General features: G+C 37.8%; 1 protein-coding gene across 27 annotated transcripts in view; it reads left to right on the top strand.

Annotated features, from left to right (window-relative positions):
• The window catches only part of PAK3 (p21 (RAC1) activated kinase 3), a 285,503-nt gene that overhangs the window by 168,563 nt on the left and 93,709 nt on the right, over positions 1–23,231 (top strand). For all 27 annotated transcript variants that reach the window (XM_063601542.1, XM_055106615.1, XM_034949599.3 and 24 more), the window contains one exon: positions 11,727–11,928. In XM_063601542.1, the coding sequence (XP_063457612.1) occupies positions 11,754–11,928 (175 nt within the window). In that variant the 5' untranslated portion in view covers positions 11,727–11,753. The remainder of the gene's footprint in view (positions 1–11,726; positions 11,929–23,231) is intronic.

Raw genomic sequence — 23,231 nt, forward strand, 5'->3', positions numbered from 1 at the left:
TAAGTTTTTACTGATATTTCTATTGTGTCACTGGTTTTATCCTCTTATCTTTGCCTGTTGTAGTCTTGATAGTATTATTATGTTTGTTGGTAAAGTCTGGATAAAAATTTAGATGAATTTTCTATAAAACTTATTATAAGTGCCGTTCTATTGGCCAAAAATATTATAATAATTTGTTCTTATTCTCTTTAGAGTGCAATTATTACAGGTGGTCTAATAGTTGCTAATACAAGGGACTTCCAACACATTCATATTTGTTATCAGCACACTAACTTCATTAGTTGTTTTTCATCCCCATTCTAAGCTATTTGGTTATTTTCATTTCACAAACATGGAAACTGAGGCACGGTTCTATTTGGAATCCCAAATGTAAACTAAAGCTTGCAAAAACCATTAGGCCTCCCATACTCCTCTGGGCCTCTTGGCATAGAAATATATCTCTACCCTGATTTCCATTTGGGGTCCTGAGAACAGTTAATCCTATCAAGGCTGGCATCTCTACCATCTTTGGCCAATGTCCACTGTAGAGACCTCTCTTGACATCTCTCTTCTCCTGTCTTCCTATTCCCATGCTGCATGTGCTTCCTGTCTCTTGACTGATTATCTTAGTGTTGTCACTTTTCAAAATGATTTCCATGTTCCTACCTGGAACATCTGACTCCATAGGAAAAACCTTTCCCAAATCTTCAACCTTAGACATCTGCTACATTGTCACCTGAGTAATAGTTCTGAAATTCAAAGTTAATCATGCTATCTCACTACTTGAAACCTCTTCATATACACAAGAGGAGTCCAAACCTTGTAGAAACGCATATTAAACCCTTCTTAATTCGTCTCTATGGATCTTATTTTTTTCCATTCCTCTTTTTTGTCCCTAATCTCCTTAATACACGTTGCTGCTTGACCTGAAAAATGGTGTGGTTAATTGTTCTTCCTAATTCAACTCGACTGTACTTCCCCTGTGAAGCCTGCTTCGTCAGGCTCCAGGGAGTCTCTGTCTCTGTCCTTCTATAGCAACCTTTTCTCATCTTTGCACTGAGATGTCATGGCTGACATCCATTATATTTTAAGTCTCTTCAAGGGCGGGGTCAACTTTGTTCATCTCTCACCCTAGAACCTGGTGAACTCCTACTTTCCTTTAATACCCTGTTCAAGTGCTATATCCTCTGAACCCTCCAGGCATCATTAGCTACCCTTCTTCCACTGTCCTTTCAAAGCATCCAATGCCTACCTTAGCACATAATAGACACCATATAAATGATGAATAAATGAATAAATTTAAGAAGGTTTAATGATTTCTTCAGGATCACAGAAAAATTCAGAAGTAGAGCTAGAGTTAGTCATTCATTCCTTCTGTTAGAACCAATTCTTTTGGGTTTATAAAAAATCTACTAAATAAAAATCAACCCCCCAAATTAAGTCTGCCTAACAACATGCAACTTAGTTCTTAAATGTAACATCGAAGGTAAGTTTCTTTTTCCGAGTGTTATGTGCCTAATAAATTTCCCCAAAGAGATCTGTCCTGCTTATATATGGATACAGTTCTAAAAATGCTTTTAGGTCTTACACATATTATTTTCTTCCAGAGTTTTGAGATCTATTCTTTTACTTATACAGCACCAATATCATTCAGTCCAGCAGAAACAGGCCCAAGGCTAATAAATCTAATCTAGCATGCTTGAAGTATTCATTGGTTGAAATATACTGTTGAATAATAATACCTTACGCCAACCTAGTGCTTCCTACCTTTCAAATCCTATTGAATTCCTGCTCATCCTTCCATACCCTGCTCAAGCGCTATATCCTCTGAACCCACTGGGAATATTAGCTATCCTTCCTGCTCTGTCCCTCCAAAGCATCTTGTGCCTACCTAGATTGTATCACACTGTATTCTTATTGTATATATGCATGTCTGCCTTCCTCACTAGACTAGAAGCTCTTTGAAGATAGAGATGTGTCTTTATTCTTCTCTCTTTGTATGCTTCCTGTACCTGACATAATACCTAGTACATATGAATGTTGGTGGTGGGAGGATGGAAGGCCAGGCAGCTATGTTCCCTGGAACAATATCAAACACATTCCTTGTGTGTGGTAGTATGATTTCTTATATAGCAATAAGGTGAAGAGAGTCTTGCCTTTTTCTGAAGTGCTGTAGCTCCTCTTTTTAAATTTTTACTCTCATTTTGCAATGCACATATCCTTACTTGTTTTGTAGTTCTATTTTTGTCTGTATATGACATACTTTTTTAAAATTATATATAAGTTCTAGGGTACATGTGCACAACATGCAGGTTTGTCACATATGTATACATGTGCCATGTTGGTGTGCTGCACCCATTAACTCGTCATTTACATTAGGTATATCTCCTAATGCTATCCCTCTCCCCTCCCCACTTCCCCCACCCCATGACAGGCCCCAGTGTGTGATGTTCCCCACCCTATGTCCAAGTGTTCTCATTGCTCAGTTCCAACCTATGAGTGAGAACATGCGGTGTTTGATTTTCTGTCCTTGCAATAGATTGCTCAGAATGATGGTTTCCAGCTTCATCCGTGTCCCTACAGAGGACATGAACTCATCCTTTTTTATGGCTGCATAGTATTCCATGGTGTATATGTGCCACATTTTTCTTAATCCAGTCTATCATTGATGGACATTTGGGTTGGTTCCAAGTCTTTGCTATTATGAATAGTGCTGCAATAAACATACGTGTGCATGTGTCTTTATAACAGCATGATTTATAATCCTTTGGGTATATACCCAGTAATGGGATGGCTGGGTCAAATGGTATTTCTAGTTCTAGATCCTTGAGGAATTGCCACACTGTATGACATACATTTTACATATAATGTGTGGCCAGGAATGAAACCCACTGCTGGAGCCTATAACCTCACTCAGAGCTAGACACTTATTTATCTGCTTACACCCATCACTTAGTATGATGCCTAGCACATAGGCACTGGTAAATATTTGTGGTTCGAGTAAATGAATTCATGCACAGATGGGTTGCTTAAGGGGCCTCAATAATATATTCTCAGTTACTATCTGACACCTCAAAGAGTAGTACCTCTCTGTTTTAGGCTCAGGATTTTTTGAAATGAAAGTCAACCAGAAATGAACAAGGATAAAGCATTAGTTGGTATATTTTCCTGTAAAAAGGAATGTTGGGCTGACATAAGATCTTTTCCTCTCTTTATGCAGCTGTGTGACCTATAGACCTTCATTATTAAGCTGTGCAGAAGAGTATAGGGCATGCCTAGGTGATCTGCTAAAGGCCACAAAACCAACTGGTGATTGACTGGCATAATTGGAAGTACTATGACATAGAGGATTTGTCAGGCTCAATCTTGAAGAAAAAAGAACACTCTAAGATGAGCATCATTTGATACAGAGTTATATACATTTATTATGGACACCCGAGTTTCCTCCCCTTTCTCTCTGCCCAGTGCCTTTGTCAGAATGTGCTCTAGGCTACACTGCAGTCTCCGCAGGAATGAGTCAAGAACTACTGACTGATTTACCCTCAGGCCTGCTGATTACAGCTCCTTCCACCAAGCCCTGCTTCTGTTTTATCTGCAGTTTTCCTCCCAAAATACCCTAACTTCCTTCTTGTGTGGTAAGGGCTGGGCCCTGTGATCTCAGCTTGGGGGCTTCCCAGGTCCACAGAAAGACTTAGGCACACAGCAGTCTTTGCTTTGTATGTATATGAGCACTAGGGAAGTAAAGCTGATCTTGTGCTGTGGTAGACATCTACTCTAGCATGAACTAAAGATGAACCATATATTCTATAAGTGGACAGCAGCAGCTGCAACCAGGTAGTAAAATAATAAGCATTGAGCCACTTGCAAATTATGAACTTGTATAAGCTGGGCATGGAAAGGCCATGGGAAAACCAACATACTCAATCATGAGTTCGTCCTTCAGATCAGGCTTTTAATTTCTAAAGAGACTGCTTTGGGTGTATTATAATCTTTTTTAAAATACCCATGCCAGTTTTCTTTAATGCAAAACATTTGTCTGGTGGGCTCGAATATGGGGAATTCCTACAAGTAAGGCCCTTGTCAGCTAAATGTTTATCCCCCACCATTGTGAAGTGGGATGGGTAGAAAGTAGGTTTTGTCATGTTTCATTCTTCCTTCAGTATTTAAGAAAGCCTGTTTTTAATAGATGTTATTTCCTCTTCCTTAACCATAGCTCCCAAATGAGATGTTTAAATGCATGCTCAGTATAATAATAATGAAATTTAAAAAAATATGGGCATGTAAACATAGGTCAAGGGGCAAAAACTTGAGGAAGTGTTGCTGCATTTTACACCAGTTCAAATTCTTTAACTTCCATTTCTGGCAAGAAGTCACTTTTTTGGTGAACTGTGAGATTTGCTAAATTGATCTAAGTTCCTAGTTTAGAAATAACACCAAATCTCCATTGCCCTAGGTAGCTCTTCTCTTCAGATGTGAAATGGGCACCTTCCCTGTAGAAAGCTGATTTGGGTACAGAGAAATTGGGAATAGAGCAAGGACCTAGGATGATGAGCCATGATGCACAGTTTGAAAAGCAACATTCAGGCACCTCTGTGGTATGCAAAAATCTCTAGGAAATTCAGGAATTGAATTTCCAAGCTTAAATTTGAGGACATTTGTTGATATTTCACTGGGGTGGATCGATAAAGAGTATAATTATTATCCATGCATAGTAACAGAGAGAATCGAGACCCCCAGAGACTCAAGACATTGGTTTGCCATGTCCTGCTTGCTTGGGATGTTAATCTATCTAATTTGTTCCATCTGAATGCTTCCAAGGATGTTATGTTCTCTGAGAACTAGGAAATGTTTTCTTACTAAGTTTTGCTTCTCTTTTCTTTTTTCCACCAATTTCTCTGAGGCATCTCTTAGGGTAATTACTTTTGTTTTTTATGCTTAAAATATTTCTACCTCTATTCTTTATGGATCTTATTTTCTCTTTTTAGAAGCATCAATATTGGAAACAAAAAGCTGAAACCTGTAATAATGCATCGGTTTGCAAATATAAGTACATGTAAGATAATCATTAGCATTTTCTGGGCATTAGCTCATGCAGCACACACAATAAATAATAAAGTATGGTGCTGCATATGTTTAGAGGCTTAAGAAGTCATTTGAAAAATAACTATACTTAAGAAAAAGAATGATTTGTTCCTTATATGCAGTATATGGAGTCTGGATGCTGGATTATACCTATTGACTTCCTATTTGCAACCTGACGTTGAAATTTGCAACTATAATATGCTGGCTTCTTGGACTCAATTAATGTCAAGTTCCTGCTGAAAACAATGGAAGTCACTCATAAAAATGTTAGCAGACAACAATACTACAGCAGAACTGACCTCATTTGCTTGTTTGTATGAGAGAGAACATGAATGTATGCTGTGTGAGTGTGCTTGTATGTATGTCAGCAGTGAGCTATCTCTTACATGATCTAAGATTGAAACTAGGTGGCTGTAAAAAGAGCTAGTACCTCTCTTTCTTGTCTGGCTGCTTTTGCAGATCTCCTGCCTAACAAGTAGCTCAGCTCCTTCTGATCAAATGATCTTAGAATTGGCTTCCCTCCATTACACACTGTAATGGTATCTCCCTAGTGAGGCCCTCTGAAACAGCACACCCCTGTCTCTGATAGCAGAGTTCCCTTGGTGAGTGCTCCAGAAGAGGCGAGCTCCAAAACGAGGCCATCTAAGAATTGGTACAACTGGCCAACGAAACTTGTTGGAGTGTTGTCAGTAAATCACCTAGCCTTGTGTCTTTAAATGCGAAAAGCCATTTGAAATAAGTAAGTACCAGCATGAAGTGGGTTGAAATGAAAAGGGTAGACCTGTCGTATGAATATTTTAAGAGGATAAAAATGTATATATGAAGAGTGTGTTTGTGGGTTTACTTGGATATGCGTTGTATTGGTGTACTGGAAAGGGAACTGATGAGTTTAGGAGCTGAGGGATTGGATACTATTCTCAGTTTTTTCATTTGTGACCTTGGGCAAGTACTTAAACTCAATGCTTGTAAATTCCTCATGTAAGAAATGGAGATGATACTTTCTTCTTCGCAATGTTGATGTCAGGCTCAAAGAAGAGCAAGACGTGGAAGCCCTTTGGACATTACAAAGTCATATGTTTTTAAAATGAGGTGTTGGTAATCAGATGGTAGCTGGCTTTGAAATGATGCCTAACTACTTGGCAGTTAGACTAGTGCTGATATTTCCAAATATGCTTTCTTGTCTCTGACCTGCTACAATTAGGTCTATAGGCTTATGTAACATTATGAAAAACTTACTCCGAGCTGTAACAAATACATAGAATGTATAGAGTTCCATTTTGTTACTTTACACATGTATTTAATGCCTGTTGGTAACAAGAGACTGTACTAGTAGTATGAAAGTGTATAATTACGACTGAGGGGCTCTTACCCTCATGGAACTTATGATCTAATGAGGGGAGTGACTTGGATAATGACTGTGCAATTTGAGACAAGATGATACAAATGGTAATTTGGGACCATCTAGCTGGCTATAGTTAGTGGTTGGGCTGCCCCTTTTCCACCTAGTTTGGGAATGGTAGTGTGGGTTCAGAGCTGCTAGGAGACCCAGATCTGGTTCATTCTTCTCCCTGTAAAATGCCCGCTTTGGCATCTTAGTATATTATGGGCATTAATGTCTGAAAAGTCACTAGAAATCTTCAGATGCTAGTTGCTGTAGAAATGCAAGGCAACGTATAATATTTCTTTCAAATCCTAAGACATTGTCTCCTTTGTGGAAGGCTAGATGATTTTTTCTTTTTTTGGCAGTTAAAAATGTTCACTACATCTTCTTACATTATCAGTCATAAGTGAGGTGGTTGGTTCTTTTGTAAATAACGCATCTAAGATAAAGTGGATTTAGTATCAGCATAGGCTAGTTAGCAAAGCATGGTTTGTTTCCCAGTGAAGTCTATGCCTGAAAGCTCAGCTAGCCATCTCGAAAATGTATGCCTTTGGTTAAAAGAGAGCCCAAGAAAGAGCCAGCAGTTGTAACTCTTGGATTTTGTTGCCCACCACCAAAAGTACAATTCAGATAGATAGATATAGATAGATAGATAGATAGATAGATAGATAGATAGATAGATATAACTCAGATTAGGAAATTCACCTTGGAAATTTCTCTTAGTGAACAGCTCAGTCCTGTGTTTGATCCTCTCATTTGCTATGAAAAGGGCGTTAAACAGCCTTGGTGTGTGCTCAGATTTGTGATAATAGCCTTGTGTGGCTGGTGGTTTTGGAGATTTTCTTCTGGGTTTGTTAGATCATGACTGTACATTGCTAACCTGGGGTTTTGTTTTTAAAAGGATGGCAGTGTTAATTTAGTTTTCATTGGAAAAATATGAAAATAAATAGTTATGTCTAAATATGAAATAGTTATGTCTAAATATGAAAATAAATAGTTATGTCTATTTTGAAAGCAGACAGAATAATACAGACATTATTATTCTACAGTTTGCAGGACCATCTATTAAGCCATGAGCAATTGAAATAAATATTTTTATCAGATCTCATACCATCAGAGAAATAGGGCTTTACTGCAAAGTATTTTAGAGAAAAAACTATTACCAAGATGCATGGCAACTATAGATTAATAAAGCTCTGTGTCAAGGCAAGTTAATGAAGGTCACTCTGTATGTGTTCTTGTGTGCCCCTGTGTGTACATGCCTTCAAACTTGTGTGGGGAGTGGGGAGAAAGGGAGAGAGAAAGACAGGGAAAGAGAGAGGTAATCTCTCCTAGTACTCTGAAGAAAAGGGGTATTTAGGCTCTTTGCCTATCATGAAACAAGAGGCTTATGTCTTATTGCTGATGAATTGCAAGTGTAATTACAGAGCATTGCTAAACCACATTAAGTCCCAAGGGCTGAATAAAAAAATATACACCATCTACAAAAACCATTTAAATTATCTCTGAAAAACGTAGTAGTCAAGTATGAAATCAGTCTGTGAGCAGATATAAACCATTGCTGGTTATCCATTAAAATTAGCTCCACAATGCTAAGGGCCAGTCTCTAAAAGAAAAATGAATGGCCTGTGGCTATATCTAATGTGCTACTCACAAGTTTCTGTACTGTTACAGAAATGAACAACAACAGTTGAACTTTAAAGATAAACAGTTTTTTTTATCGGATTCCTAGAGAATAATGGTGCTTATGTACAATTCTTGAAATAGAGCCTACAGCCGCCCAAAATAAAATAGTCTCTTTCAAGATCTTGGAAATAATGACATCATAGGCAGATTGAACCAGCAATCCATTAATAGTATCCTTTATAGAAAGCTGTCTCAGGGGAACACATGGCTAAGTAGATTGGCATTGTTTATAAACATAACATAATAAAATCCCTTTTTAAATATGTTTGTGGAATAGTAGGAGATACTTCCCACTTGGGAAACAAATACTTTAACCACAAGGATTCCTTGCAGATCCCTACCCTTTCTCCATTGGTCTTCAAAAAGTGTGCTTAGAGGCACTTGATTTGAAGGTGAGTTAAAATACCAAGGACCTCCTGTACTATTCTTTCAACAGCAAAGCAGAATTATCTGGAATCATTAGCAGAGGATGATTGGTTGTGCCTTGTAATGGGTAGTAAAGAACCAAAGTAATATCAAGATAATTAAAACAAAACCATATCTGAACTGTCTAGGAAAATGGTTTGGTTCAAGCTTTATTAAGTTCCTAGTGTGGACCTGGACATAGGTTCTTCAGTTTCACTTGTGTCTTTGTAAAAGGTGTATTCCAGCTCCTCTTATGATGCCTTGATGAGTTGAATGACATTGAAACACTTCCAGTTTGGTGGACAATAGGAACGTATGTCACATAAGCTGAGTCCTTTGCAGAATGTCTGTGATACTGACCATGGCAAATGTGTGTTATTGAATTTTTGGTCAGGGATTTTTAGTGCAATATAGAAGAGTTTAGTTTGAGTTTTAGATCCCAAGTATTCCTTTCTTCCCAACCTATATTATACTTGGTCAAATAAAGTCAGGGTAATCAGGCAGCCTGAAAGGAAGCAGGGCATCTACCTGCCTCTCTGGTCAGATGGAGTAATTAGGAACAAAAAAGGCCACTCTGTTGTTAGCCACACCTATTTATCAAGAACAAAGGAGCATAGCATTTTAAATTCAGTTGAGCTGAAATCCTGGCTGGCTCAGACTCTTACTTGTCTTATCACGCAAGATCAGCTTTGTATATCATTTTAAAGAGGTCGTGTGGCGTGTTTTCCTGACTTCTGTCATCTCAAGTTAAATATGTCATCAGAAAATATATATCATCCAGAAAATGGTGGCTCTCTCTTCCTGTGAGACACTCTTTTTAGAAATTTGTCTTCTAGGTATTTCTATTTTAAAATGTTCAGTTTCTCTGCAATAACTTTCAAATTTCATTATTTTTACCAAGCTAGATTTTGTATATCTGTATACATATTTATGTAATAATCACTTCATATTTGCACATAGTTTTTGAACCCAGAAAAGTAAAAGAGAAAACTAGTGCCTTGTCTCTGGTGGCAAATTTTCTCTGTGACTAAATTAAAACCATGAACCTGTCCAGTACAGAATAATGCCACTGGTGAAGTCAGTCTTAAATTCACTTTAATTCTAGAGAAACTGTGAATTTAGAAGGACCAAAAGTCAAAATGCAAAAGATAATGCAGACACATTAGCACTGGTCTCATATTCCAATTCAAATATTTACTCTAGTACCGATAGTATCTCTGAATATACTTTATCCTTGACATCACAATTACTTTTTCATTGTACCTTGTTCTGTAGTTTGACCTAAATAGGAAAATGTAAGGTTTATGAAATTGTTGGTGATAGTGACAAACCATTTATTACTTAGTATTTTCACTATCATTATTACTGAAAAAATATAGAATTGGTCTTAATTCATTAAGATAATGCAAGACATGACACTTAGCAAAACAAAAGCGATCTCCCGTTCAAATCAAAATCAAACCAATTGTTAGTTGTCAATCACCTGTGCAGATGGAGAAGCTATTAATTGATAGTAACCTATTCTTGAGTAATTACAGACTGTATATGTTTGAGAGAATTTAGAACAAAATAAAATTTTTAAAATTCTCTACCTAACATGATGTAACTTAGAGTGCATTACTGAGAGTAATAAACATACTATAACCACTAAAGGGCCGGAAAGCATTGATAGATAATTTTTCAGCACAACAGTTAATGAGTAGACCCCTGTTTTTGTTTTTATTGTTCTTAGGTTTGTTCATAGTAAATGTTGTTGAAACAAAGTGATAATGCTAAGTCATGTTTGGAGAGTTGTAATGTTCCTAAATTAGTACCAGGTAATACTTGATAAGTTTACAGAGATATAGTTTTAAAGGGATTTGATTTTCCTTGAATTCAAACTGGGGATTCATTTGGAAGGTACTATTAGTACCTGACTTGTGCTGGGGTCAGGACCTTATGGAAGGACTTGAATTAGAGTAGGAAAATACCTGGAGACAGAAACATTTCCTTGGGGAGTTCATGCTTTTCCAGTTTACTTTATCCTCCCAGGGGAATGAAAACCAAATATACTCAGATGTAGACACAAGATACTAAAGAATAATGAACTTGGCCAGGCACAGTGGCTCATGCCTGTAATCCCAGCACTTTGGGAGGCCGAGGCAGGTGGATCATGAGGTCAGGAGATCAAGACCATCCTGGCTAACACAGTGAAACCCCGTCTCTACTAAAAATACAAAAAAAAATTAGCTGGGCGTGGTGGTGGGTGCCTGTAGTCCCAGCTACTAGGGAGGCTGAGGCAGGAGAATGGCATGAACCCGGGAGGTGGAGCTTGCAGTGAGCCGAGATTGCGCCACTGCACTCCAGCCTGGGCCACAGGGCGAGACTCCATCTGAAAAAAAAAAAAAAAAAAAAAAAGAATAATGAAATTCAGAGCAAATAAGCTCCTAAAACCCAGACTGGATCTTACAGCTAGCTACCTCTGTCACCTCCCTTTTCCCTTCTTCCAAGACGTAAAATGTGGCAGGGAGTAAGGTTATGGTGTCTCCTCGGGAACTGGCCCTCCAACATTTGCCCACCTTTATCTTCTGCCTGCTTGGGAGAATATGGAACATTGTTTACCCTAACAGCACACTCCAACTCTGTTGAAACTGCCAGATCTATGGGATGGTTTCTCGGTTAATTATCATAAAAACAGGAGAGTGCATTTTGTGACTGAGGTACACACATGTAAGAAATAAACACCAAGGACATCTCGATGTTAAAGCAGCTAACGAGTCATTGTTATGGGCCATTAAAAATCAACAGCCAAACCTGTGTCAATTCCAAACTCTGAGGAGGCTGATCACCTGACCACTACAATCATCAGGATAGAATTTTAAAATAAGATTGTAAATTGTTCACTAAAACACTGTTAGTGGGGAGGAGAAAATAGAGTTTCAATGTGGGAAAAGCAAAGGGACTTACATATTTTTATAATATTTGAAAAGCCATTAATTACTGCCTTCACTTTCCTTTTTTGAAAATTGCATCAGGGTTTTTGGGAGGTAACTTCCTTCCCTCCAGAAGACAAACCCCTAAAAACGATCCTCACACAAAACCTGAGAAAACATGAGAGCAATGCTTTTGTTTCTAAGATGTTAGAATCCACATATTTATTAGGTTTTTAGACCTCTTCTCCCTCAACTCCTTTTTTTTCCCTCCTTTTCTTTAGGAGCTGTGAAATTAGTTGTAACTGAAAATGTCTGACGGTCTGGATAATGAAGAGAAACCCCCAGCTCCTCCACTGAGGATGAATAGTAACAACCGGGATTCTTCAGCACTCAACCACAGCTCCAAACCACTTCCCATGGCCCCTGAAGAGAAGAATAAGAAAGCCAGGCTTCGCTCTATCTTCCCAGGAGGAGGGGATAAAAGTAAAGTATCAGTGGCCGGGCATTGAAAATGGGCTAGTTTATTCTTTCATTTTCACTTTCTTTCTTAGGTAGTTGTTTCTTGAGGATTGACTGTTCAGGGCCTGCCGGCCCTTTACATCTACGTCTTCAGAGGTTGCATTTTGTCAGAGAATAATGTTTGATTGATTTACTGTGGGCTGACAGAAAATACATTTACACTATGTTTGCTTTTCACATGAAATTAAATTCATAGTGTTAAGCCAAGGGTAATCATAGCAACAGTACTGTCTTGAATATATCAACAGTGACTTTCTTTCTGATAATGTAGAGTAGAATTTACAATAATCCCTCCCTAACTATAAGTTGTTCTTTTTGGAAATTTGGGTATAGGTAGGTTTACTTCTGTATACCTTTTTGATAACTGAAAATTTTGAATTCAGTATAGAGAATCAGTCCACGTTGCCACAATATTGTCTCTCTGACTATATTGTAAGTGGGAAGGCATTTCTGAGTCATTTGTTTCCATTATCATTCTTCAACCTGTTTTCCCCTAGACAGCCCCATGTGTACTGAGTAGCACACCAATATATTATAATTTATCCTTCTGGTGTTTGTAATACCATTTGGTGCTTAAATGTCATATGCTAATGCTTTGTGACGTGCAGGGATATGAAATCTCTAGTAAGTAACTTTCAGGTTACATTAATTAGCATAAAGCTGAAACATGGCTTCTACAGATATGAAGCAAGTACAAGGGCACTGACACCATAGAAACTTGTCAGAAGGGCAAGAAGGGTGATGTCTTTAGAAGAGAAACAGGACATTCTCAATCTACTTCTTCAAGGTAAAATAAATAGCTTTGTAGGTCACTTATATAGTGTTAATCAAGCTACAATTCATACCACAAAGAAAGCTGAAACTATTAGTATGGCCAGTACTGCCACTTGTACACCTGCATAACTTAAAAGATGCTTTGTTCTTCATGACCCAAGGATGGAAAAGATGGAAATGAAGTTAAATCTCTGGATTGAAGATAAACTGAAGAATAATGAACCACATTCCATGCAAGAGATTTGTGACTATGCAAGAGGAATTTTCAGAGACATGTCTTTAGACACTGAAATGAATCCAGAAAAAATTTTGTTGGGAGTAAGGGATGGTTTGAGGAATTTAGGGTGCACCATAATGTGGAGACCAGGTCTTATTTGACAGTTATGCCAAAGAACAAACAGTTCCTGCAGCTCTCATGTTGTATTCACCACAAATTCAGGAAGTGGCTGAAGAAGGGGATTACATGCCTGCACAAATCTTTAGTGCTATCGAGAGTGTCAAGCTTTGAAACCCTTTGAATACTTCTGAAGAGCAAGCGCCCACTGATGCCGAGGTCAACAAAATCAGAGAAGCTGACATTTCCATTTTTTGCCAATACTTCAGGTGACCTCATAATGAAACCCTTGCTGCTCTACAGAAAACTGTGCCCAAACCCTCTCAGGGGAAATAAATGAGCCAAGTTTCCAGTGTACTGGCAAGCAAACAGAAAAGCCCAGATGAATCTTCCTCTCCTTAAGGGATGGTTTGAACAGTACTTTCTTGTGGATGTTCAAGACTACTTAAAAGAAAAAAAAAATACCTTGAATTCAAAGTCCTGCTGATTCTTCAGTCTATTTGGTGCTTCAGGTACATTTGCCAATATGCATCCTCATGGTAAGGTTGTCTTTATAACTAGCCACATGTCTGAGATTCTTGAGCCTTTCAGTCAGTGTTTGATCTGGCCATTCAGGAAGGCTTATTATAAACTAATGTATAACTTTGTTCACAATCTCGCAAAGTTTCCACTGTCTGAAAATCCTAGTGCATGAGACTCCTACATCGTTATTAATGGCATATCCTTAATAAAAGTTTGGCTTTTGAGTTTTAATGGGTTTTCAGGAGATAACTTCCCAAAGAGGCATTAGATAGTTTAACAGAGCCTGTCATTAATGTGACCTGTGAGAAGACTTGGCTAGAGGTGGTGAAATATCTTTCGTCTATCCCTCCCAAAGACAAGAAAAACCTATGGATGAGGATGAAAATTTGGCACAAGAGCAATCATTGGCGGAAGTTGAATCTGAAACTGTTGACACCAATTCAAGTTAATGCTGCTAGAGGCTGATCCTCAGGAAGCTTTCTTGACTCCAGAGGTTATTATCATAAGTGATGATGAAGACAATTAGGAGGCTGTGGGACTGGAAACAAATACAGCAATAAGAAACAGGAGCAAAATTTTTAGAACAAGATTAAAACCTCCCTAAGAAGGTAATTAAAATTGGCATCTTTACATGTGTCAGATATTACCTGTTCAAAGTTTGAGTGACTTAGAGTTCTATAAAGAGGTGCTATGATGCCATCAAACATAATCATATTGGACAGAAACAATCTTCAATAGAACTTAAATCATGTGCCATTTAATACTGTTGCTGGACAGCTGATAAAACTACCTTCTGACAAAGTTTGATTTAATTAGACTCTATTAAAAGGTCCTATGAGACTTTCTAAAAGACTATATTGGGAAGAAAGAAACCTCAGAAAAGTCTAAATTATCAAGTAGTACCATTTAAATACTCTTACTGGACAGCTAATAAGCTACCTTCAGACAAAGATTGAATGATTAAATTGAACTCCATACAGAACTGCTAAGGTGTCTTCAAAAAGGACTTAAGAAGATGAAAGCATCTTTAGAAGGGCCACTTAAATTCACTTGCTTGATAGAAATAAAGCCTCAAGCAAGTTGTTATAACTTCAGGATTCGACTTCACTGACTCTAAGAGTATAGACATCCATAATTTGAACTAATGAATAGTCCACTTCTGTTTATTGCTTCTCTGTCACCCCCATTTGCCACTACCATAATGAGTGATAGATACATCCTCATCACCTCTGGAAATCATCTCAGGATCTAAATGGAAACTGTATAAAGCCTATCATTTTTACTGATTTAAACTATGTAAACTCATTATTCTTTTTATGTAATGTGCTTTTGTTATTGTTTACCTGCATAAAAATATTTATGAGGGTTTTCAACAGTTTACTTGAGACCTCATTTTTGCCCATTTTTTTCCTTCCCGATATCATGATCTCCTCAGCTGAACTCTCTTACCTTGGGGGTTGTTCAGGAACCTGACTCTCATGGGGAAAGAGGGATTACTATTTCTGTGTTCCTATCTCTTGGTAACTGCTTAACCACAGTCAGTCTTGAACTAATGGAAGGAGCACTGGACTTGGGTTCTTGAGACCTGGGTTCATGTTCAGTTCTGCCACTGATTATTGTGACATTGGGCCAGTCACTTGATTTCTCTGAGCCTCAGTTTCATCACCTGTTAAGTGAGGATAGTAATACCCGGCACAAGTATCACAATATTAGTGATAATTGAATATAATTATAAGTACCCAATGGCTATTAAAAGTAAAACTAGGAAGTGCTGAATAACCATAATATCATTATATTTGTAGCATTTTGGACCTTATCAATGAACAACTGAGAAAACTAGGTTTTTGAATTCTTTTATTTTTTAAAGTAACTTCCTCCCATTTTTATGTCAATTATAGAAAATTTTAAAAAGAAAATTAAATGTGCCTATAATTTTATAAGCCGGAGGTAACTAAGTTGGTATTTTTCTTCTTAGTACCTCTTTGTCTCATCATAAATTGTTCATCAATGTCAAAAACTTGGAAAATAAAGATAAGCATATAGAAAAAAATAAAAACCACCCATAATCACAAATCCCAGAAGCAATGTTAATATTTTGGTGGATTTATTTCCAGTCTTTTTCTATGGCTATATGTGCACACATATAATTTTTACATAGAAAAAGTCATAATGCATACAGTTTTGTTGCTTTTAGCATTTTTATCATGAATATTTTCCTACATTTATGCAAAGTATTTGTAAATATCAATTTCAATGGTGTATAATATTTCATCATAGGATGACATCATGGTTTAGTTAACCATTTTCTTTTGTTGGATATTTGAGGGTCTTTCCAAATTTGGCCATTGTAATTTCACAATGTCTTTTTCATTACCTAACTGAAAATATTTGCTTTGGTGAAAGCAGAGGATTTTTTGTTGTTTGTTTGTTTGTTTTTGAAGAAGTCCTTTTAATAGCTACATTTAATTGACTAAGTGGAACTTCAAGAGACAGGTAGAAGAAAAAAAAAGAAACAGTAGATGTAATTTCAAGATTGAGGATTTATTTTGTTAGTGACTGTTCCAGAAGCTGAATTTTGGTGTTAGAGCAATTCAGGAGGGACAGTTTGCCACCATTTTATGATACTTTACTGTAGAAAAGTTTTCAGGATTTAGACCAGGAAAGAGACATCCTAACCATATGGGTTGATTTTATTTTATGGACCCTGTGAAGTCTGGGACTGATCAGGTTTCTCTTTTGTTGGCTACTAGAAAGCTTGGAGCCAAATGTGTGGTCAATGCATAGCACTTGTAATGGGACTCTACGATATGTATGCACTTTGTATTAGCTTTCTGCCAGGCTCCATTTCGTGTTCCTATCTTTATTGTTTTTGTTTTTTCCTTTTACTTTCTTATCTACTTTGAATTTATGCTATCATGTTGTATTTTGTGTATTCTTGTAAGCCACCTGACATCCATCTTGGAACATGGTGGGGAATAAACACACTAATAAATAAATACATTAATAAATACATGAATAAATAAACCAATAAGGAAAAAACAATGAGGCAAATGAATGCAGCCAGGACTCTGAAAATTGCATAGTGCCTCCAAAAATAATCAATGTTAAGGACTTGAAGCTTGGAAGAACATATTGGAAAGAAGCAGGTGAGGCTGCGAGGCTGCATTTAGAGGTGACGTGTTCTGTGTGACGTCTGTGTCTACTGAAGCATGCTTATATGTCTTGTGTCTTCTGCTGCACTTGAGCATTAGGTGTGTTTCAGAGGATATGCAGTGCTGTGTAATGGACTGTGTCTTTAAGGGCACAGTTCATGTGCATTTTATTTGTGGGGAATCTAGAGAGATTTGGGAGTTGGTGAGCCTGGGAATGATGTGATGATCCTTTTTCATGGAGGCATAGGAAGGAATCATTGTATATAAATCAAATCAAGACAAATAGGAAGTTTCCTACCATTTACTGACTAGTTACTGGGTGCCAAGCTATGTGCCAGGCACTTTACATGTATTGATTTAACACTTAACAGCCACTCTATATTATTCCCTTTTTACAGATGAGGCAATTTAAGCTCAAAGCATTTAAGTAGACAACCAACCTATAATCACATAGCAAATGACAGAAGCCAGAGGCCTCCCAAGTCTCTCTAACTCCAAACCCTATGCTTACTCTACTATATCACACTACCTTGCAATAGGACAAAGGGAATATGTGGTAAACTATGTTCCCAGCATCTAAAAGCCAGGAGTGGCTTTCATTTTTCTTTAAGAAGATGATAGTGTGATTTGAAACATATCTGAATTTCAGAAGAGGGGACTTTTAAAAATTGCCACTCATAAGGAAAGAAAGAACTTTTTCACATATTTTTGAAAGAAACGATGGTGAGAAGATATTCTTGATAATAGAGATATGCTAACATTTGCTTTGGGTGTTTTGTAGGTTAGACTTTTTTGGTGTGTACTTTATAGGCTTGCATATTGCTTACTTTAAACAGCTGAAGTTCTAAGTAAGAGTGTTCATATATGTGAAAGAGTTCTTAAAGTACTATATAGTTTTGTTATTGTATTGAATATATATTGTTCTAATTCCTAGAGTATGTCATCTTCTATATACTCTATACAGCAGGAATCCTTGCTGTACAACAATTATATTAAAGAAAACTCTCAGTTATCCTTTATGGTCTTGTCAATCAAATGTTTTGGTCAATGCATATTACTAACTTTCATCTAATTAATGCACAATAAAATATACTTAGTGTGATAACAGTATGCAATCTTTCTTTGGTGATACTGGAGACCCTTTGGATCTTGCAGTAGCTCAAAGTTATTATCACTGCACCAAAAATGTGTAAGAGTGTCAATTAATTCAGGGTTCTGTTATCAGAAAGCCAGGTATCAGAGACTGCTACATCCTGAATGGTGCTTACATTCTTGGTTCTGCAAATGTAGCCCATCCAGCTTAGCAAAGAGTGCTCTTTGGAAATCACTGCCCTGCCCTTTTGGAAACCTGAAGGACATGGCATCTTGCTTGTCCTCTAGGGTCAGTGCTATGCCCCAATAGAAGAGTCTCTTGTACTACTCCTTTACTCCTAGGAAACCCGTGTTGAAATGGGAAGAAGGTGGAATAAGGACACACTCTCCCTATCTACCAGGGTCTGTGCTTCCACTTTAAGGCCAATGAATGGGGAAACTGGGCACAAATATGGTAGCCCCGTAAAACCAACAGACAGTCAAATGCAAGAGAAGTATGGAATGTAGGGTTGGGAGATGTTTACACTAAGGTAAAGAAGCCACAGGGAGAAATAAACTGAGAGGAAGTAATGACTGAAAGGGAGATTAGGAGGTGGAGAAGATACAGAGGATGGATGGAATAAGAGGGGAAGACAGAAGAGTGCTGTATCAAACACGCAGTTTGATATGCTTTAAAAAATGGAGTGTTGCAAGAAGAGGAAAATTGACAAAGGCTAAGGGATATGAAGTTGCTTTCCCCATTAAGGCAAATGAGGCCTCCTTTTTCTCCTCAGACTTTTACCCTATATAATTATCCACATGATCAGAAGTGTCTAGTTAGGACATTGCCTCATCTTTGCTTTTTGTTTTCAAATGTTTCCCATCAAAGTTGTTGCATATGTCAATTGAATGCAAATGAAAGTGGAACCAGTATGTGTTGCCTAGAGGGAGATGAGTAAGAGGTAACTTCCTAATGATTTCCCAGAATAATCACTGTTGCTGAATGTTTTTGAAGATGATACCACTGAAGGTGCTAGCTGTTTGCATGTGTGAGTGGGGGTGACTTGAAGGGCTCACATGTGACTATCATTTTACTTCCCCCATCCCATCATCCTCATGGAACATCTGACCTGTGAATTGGGCTTGTGGTCACTCTTGCAGAATCAGGTACCACATTGACTTTTATTGTACATTAAAGCCTGCTAATTTGTGGAGGACATATGTTGTTTTCCATAGCCACTGAAGACCTAGCAGGAGAAACTGGGCTTAATATTCCACCAGAGAGAATGGAACTAGACATAAATTCCAGATAGGCTAATTGGATGCTATAGGTTACTAAGAGTGACATTTTCTAGAATCTTCATTAGATATCTCATGGCTTTAGCAAGTTCTACATGAAGGCAGGAGAATGGACCTTCCACCATGGGCCTTCCCAACTATATGCTTTTGAGATTTGCTAATATAATAAAAGATATTATAATAAGAGCAGTGAATGTTTAAGATGGCCCAGTTTAATCTTCTTTTCTCAGTAGTTATACTTCTAAGGATATCACTCATAAGATGAAAGTGCTAGGTCTAAACATAGTCACCCTGTTACTTAGTATATTGCCATAAGATGATGTATTTTGGAAAGCCGTTATAGGTGTATTACAATGTTCAAAACCTCTCATATCAGTTACCTTCTTCAAACTTCCTATGATGGAGGTAAGGCAGGGATTATTCCCATTTTACAGAGGAAGGCAGAAGTTCAGAGAGGTTAAATGACTTCCACAAATTTGCTCCACTACTTAATAACAAAGCAAGGCATACCTAGAATTTGGATCCCCCAACTCCTAGTCCAGTGGTAGTTGAAGACCATACTGCTTACATAAAATGAGAGTAGCTTGTTTTGTAAACAGGTTTCAGCCAATGGAATATGCAAAAATGGAATTTTTACAGAAGCAAGTAGAACCCAGGTGCCTCAGTGGTTACAACAGTAGTCATACCTTTATCCTGACAAGTTTTTCCTCCTGAAGGCCTAATTTGCTAATAGGAAGTAACTAGCTTTTGTAAAAAAGAAAAATATGGAATATTAAAATAGAACACAGGAGTGGTGCACCTATCATCCCTCCCCTTAGATTCATTCATGATCCAGAATGTAAAAGATATTTGGGCTGTCTTACTCATTTAATGAACACTTTCCTTTTCTGCTCAGAATCAATATGTATTCGCCCAAGATGCTAAGTTTATGCCAGAAATATGTATGTTATGTGGAATTTCTTTTAAAATTCTTATTCAGCGTGTACTGTCAGTTGCTTTAAATACTTACTGCCAACAATAAAATCTATTTTTATGCCTATCTTTCTATTGTAGTCACCACATATACTTTCACATATTTCCAATGCAAAAAAAAAAATAAATTTGTAGGCCCACACAATGATAGTCTTTATACCAAAAAAAATTTTAGGTGTAAACAAAAGAACTGATTTCTCCCTGTGTACAGGGAAATGTACTTCTTGTAAATCCAGGAGTTAAGAAATTCCTGTGGGTTCCCTCTTGTAATATGCCCCCAAACAGGATGTTTGTTTACAGAGCAGATGTCTCAGGGATTAGAACATGCTTTGCAGAAATCAGTCCCTCTGGAACTATTGCTCTCACAAATGAGTGCCTGCCTCTTTGAAACCTGCAGGGCTGCTGTTGTCATAGGAAGAACTATTCTGAGACACTTACTGTTACCTAAGTATAAGGAAGGCTTCAGAAGGCTTCCCTAAGGAGGGTTATGGCACAGTGTGCTCTGTGACCCACAAATCAGAGGATGAAGCAAAATGGCATTTTTTTTAATAAAAAAAGGAAAAACCACAGTACTTAATTCACTTTCCTGGTAGCTAAGTAGACACTAAGGCATTTCATTTCTTACAGGCCAAAGGCAACATTTTGTAAATGACTTGTTTGGGGCACTAACTGACAGCCTTTTAGTAACAGATAAATCAATGGACCACCGAAAGCATCTATCATCCAGCTAAAGAGTAACCAAGTCACTAAGGATCATTTGTTAGGGAAATGAAGAATGTCACCCATAGGAGGTGGATGGCCCTTTAATAAGACTTATATATCCTTTCAACATGGATTTCCCAAATCAAGGCTCAGGAATATTGAGATGAAAAATAGGCCTTTAAATATGACAGATCTCTAACCTAGCCATCTCCACTGTTTCTGCCAGAAGTGGTCCCTGTGACTACAAAAGTTGCTTGGCTTTAGGAATATATAACACTGAATGAATACAGATTGCACCTGGGCAGGGTGAGGGGGACAAAGGGTGGAAAGAAGGACAAGGGCTTCTGGTGTCAAGCTAGGGATTATGAGATAAGTGCACCTCCCAGGAGGGCCTCGACCCCAGCAACTACACTACAAGCCTCCTAACGGAATGTTTTATTAGGCTTCCTTTATCTCAAAGGACTTAATGGAAGACCACAGGATAGAGACATATGGGTATCCAGCCAATGCACAAATCTGGGCTGCATTCTGACTTTGAGCACAGATTTAATTTATTAGCTATCTCAGTTTAAAAGTTAGATATAACAGAATCTGGAGCATGTTTTTAACTGCTTATATACCACTCAGAAAAGAGTTGTGCCTACTTTTTATGTGCCTAGCTCTGTGCTGATTATTGTGAGGCATACTACATATGAGACAAGGTTCCCTATCCTCAGGTAATTTTCAACATAGTTGCAGAAATCATACACACACACACACGCCGAGTTTGTGGGAAATGTCCAGTAAGTGATCTTAGAGAAAACAGATACAGTGGTGGGGAGGTCCTCCCCATTCCACTCCCACCATTCATTCTTCTTTTCCACCTGAGTGAAACAGCAACCATCTGGAAGCCTGCCCCCACCATGGCATGTGTACCTTTAGCAGCACACAGCTATCTAGCTTGTCTTCTCACACCTTTTTTTGTTGTGTCATTCAACTATTCAAAAACCTTTCTCAGCATATTTTGTATTACTACCTCCGATTTCATCTTTCTTCCCTTCCTGATTTCCAAGGCTACACCCTACTTATTTATTGTGTCTTCTCATTTCCTCATCAACATGCAATATGCATCCCTACTTCCAACCTTTTACCTCTACTGTTCTTCCTCGTTGAGATGACTTACCCTTGCATCTAGGTATCCAGACTTTAAGGCCCATTTCTCAAAACATACCTCCTCCAGTAAGCCCTGACTGTCCACCACAGATTTCTGTGATCTTTTCTTTTGACATACTACTATCCTATATTCTGCCCAACTTAGCACCTAATTTTCTTTGGTAGTTTCTGTTGCTATTTCTTGTTTATTAAGGTTATTTCCCCAGTTAGATTGCAAGTTCAGAATATTACTGAAGTTTCTAATGAATCACCCAGAATAACCTGTCACTACAGTGATCCACAATTCAATATAGTTGCTAACTGACTCACTGATTCAAAGGAAAGGAAGCTGGGACAGTAGCAGGAGGAAGTTGTGTTTTAGAGCCAGGGTTGTAAAATGCTTGCCTCATAGAACTAGTCAGACTATGTGTTTATTTTTCTTTAGAAAAATTATTTCTGCAGTAAAAATGCTTTATATGATATTTTGCTTTTAGCTTTCTGTATTAACAAGGCTTCAAATGTTGCTTTTAAAATTATGACATGTACCATAATATTTTGCATGCTTTTCATTGCTTTTAAAAAGATGATTATTGTTTTGTGCTTTTAGGCTAAATTTATGTAGGAAAGCATTTCCCTATGTCTGTCTTCTGCCATCCTTTTTCTTTTCCTGCATGCTCTGTTTTCAAGAAGCTAGAAAGAGTTCTAAAAAATAAATCTTAAAATGACCATATGACATCCAGTGAGTAGGCCCAACAAAACTTCCAGGAATTTTAGGGGAAGATAACAAATGGAACTCCTACAACAAGGAAGATTCAGGTGAGAGCTTTCTAAATTGCTTTCAGAAGGCAGCCATAGCACCATCCAGGGATTTCATCTTGGGGGAGAATTGGTTGCTTTGCTCAACCTTGAACCATGCCCAGCTATGTTGCCATATATGCCTTTGGCCCCAAAGTGGTACCTGGCAAGAGGTGTGCCTGAATGAATAGAGTCATCCCCACTGTTGGGGGAAAAACAGCAACAATGCCACCAAAAACAACTTCAACTACAAAAACAACTGTAAAATATACTCCTCACCCTTAGGCCTTCTTGGCAGACATCGATCATCTTCTCCTCTTCTATGAACACATAACAGCAAATAGGCATGACCTGTCCCCATATACTGGGCCTTATTTCATATAATGAAGGTCATTCATTCATCCATTCATTTTTTGTTCATTTGCTTATTCATTAAACATTGAGTCAGATGCTGTGCTAGATAGGTGCTGGGGTACAAAGGTGAAAAAGTCCCAGTCCCTGGCCTTAAAGAACTG

This window comes from Pan paniscus, chromosome X, assembly GCF_029289425.2.
Source record: "Pan paniscus chromosome X, NHGRI_mPanPan1-v2.0_pri, whole genome shotgun sequence".
Classification (NCBI taxonomy): Eukaryota; Metazoa; Chordata; class Mammalia; order Primates; family Hominidae; genus Pan; species Pan paniscus.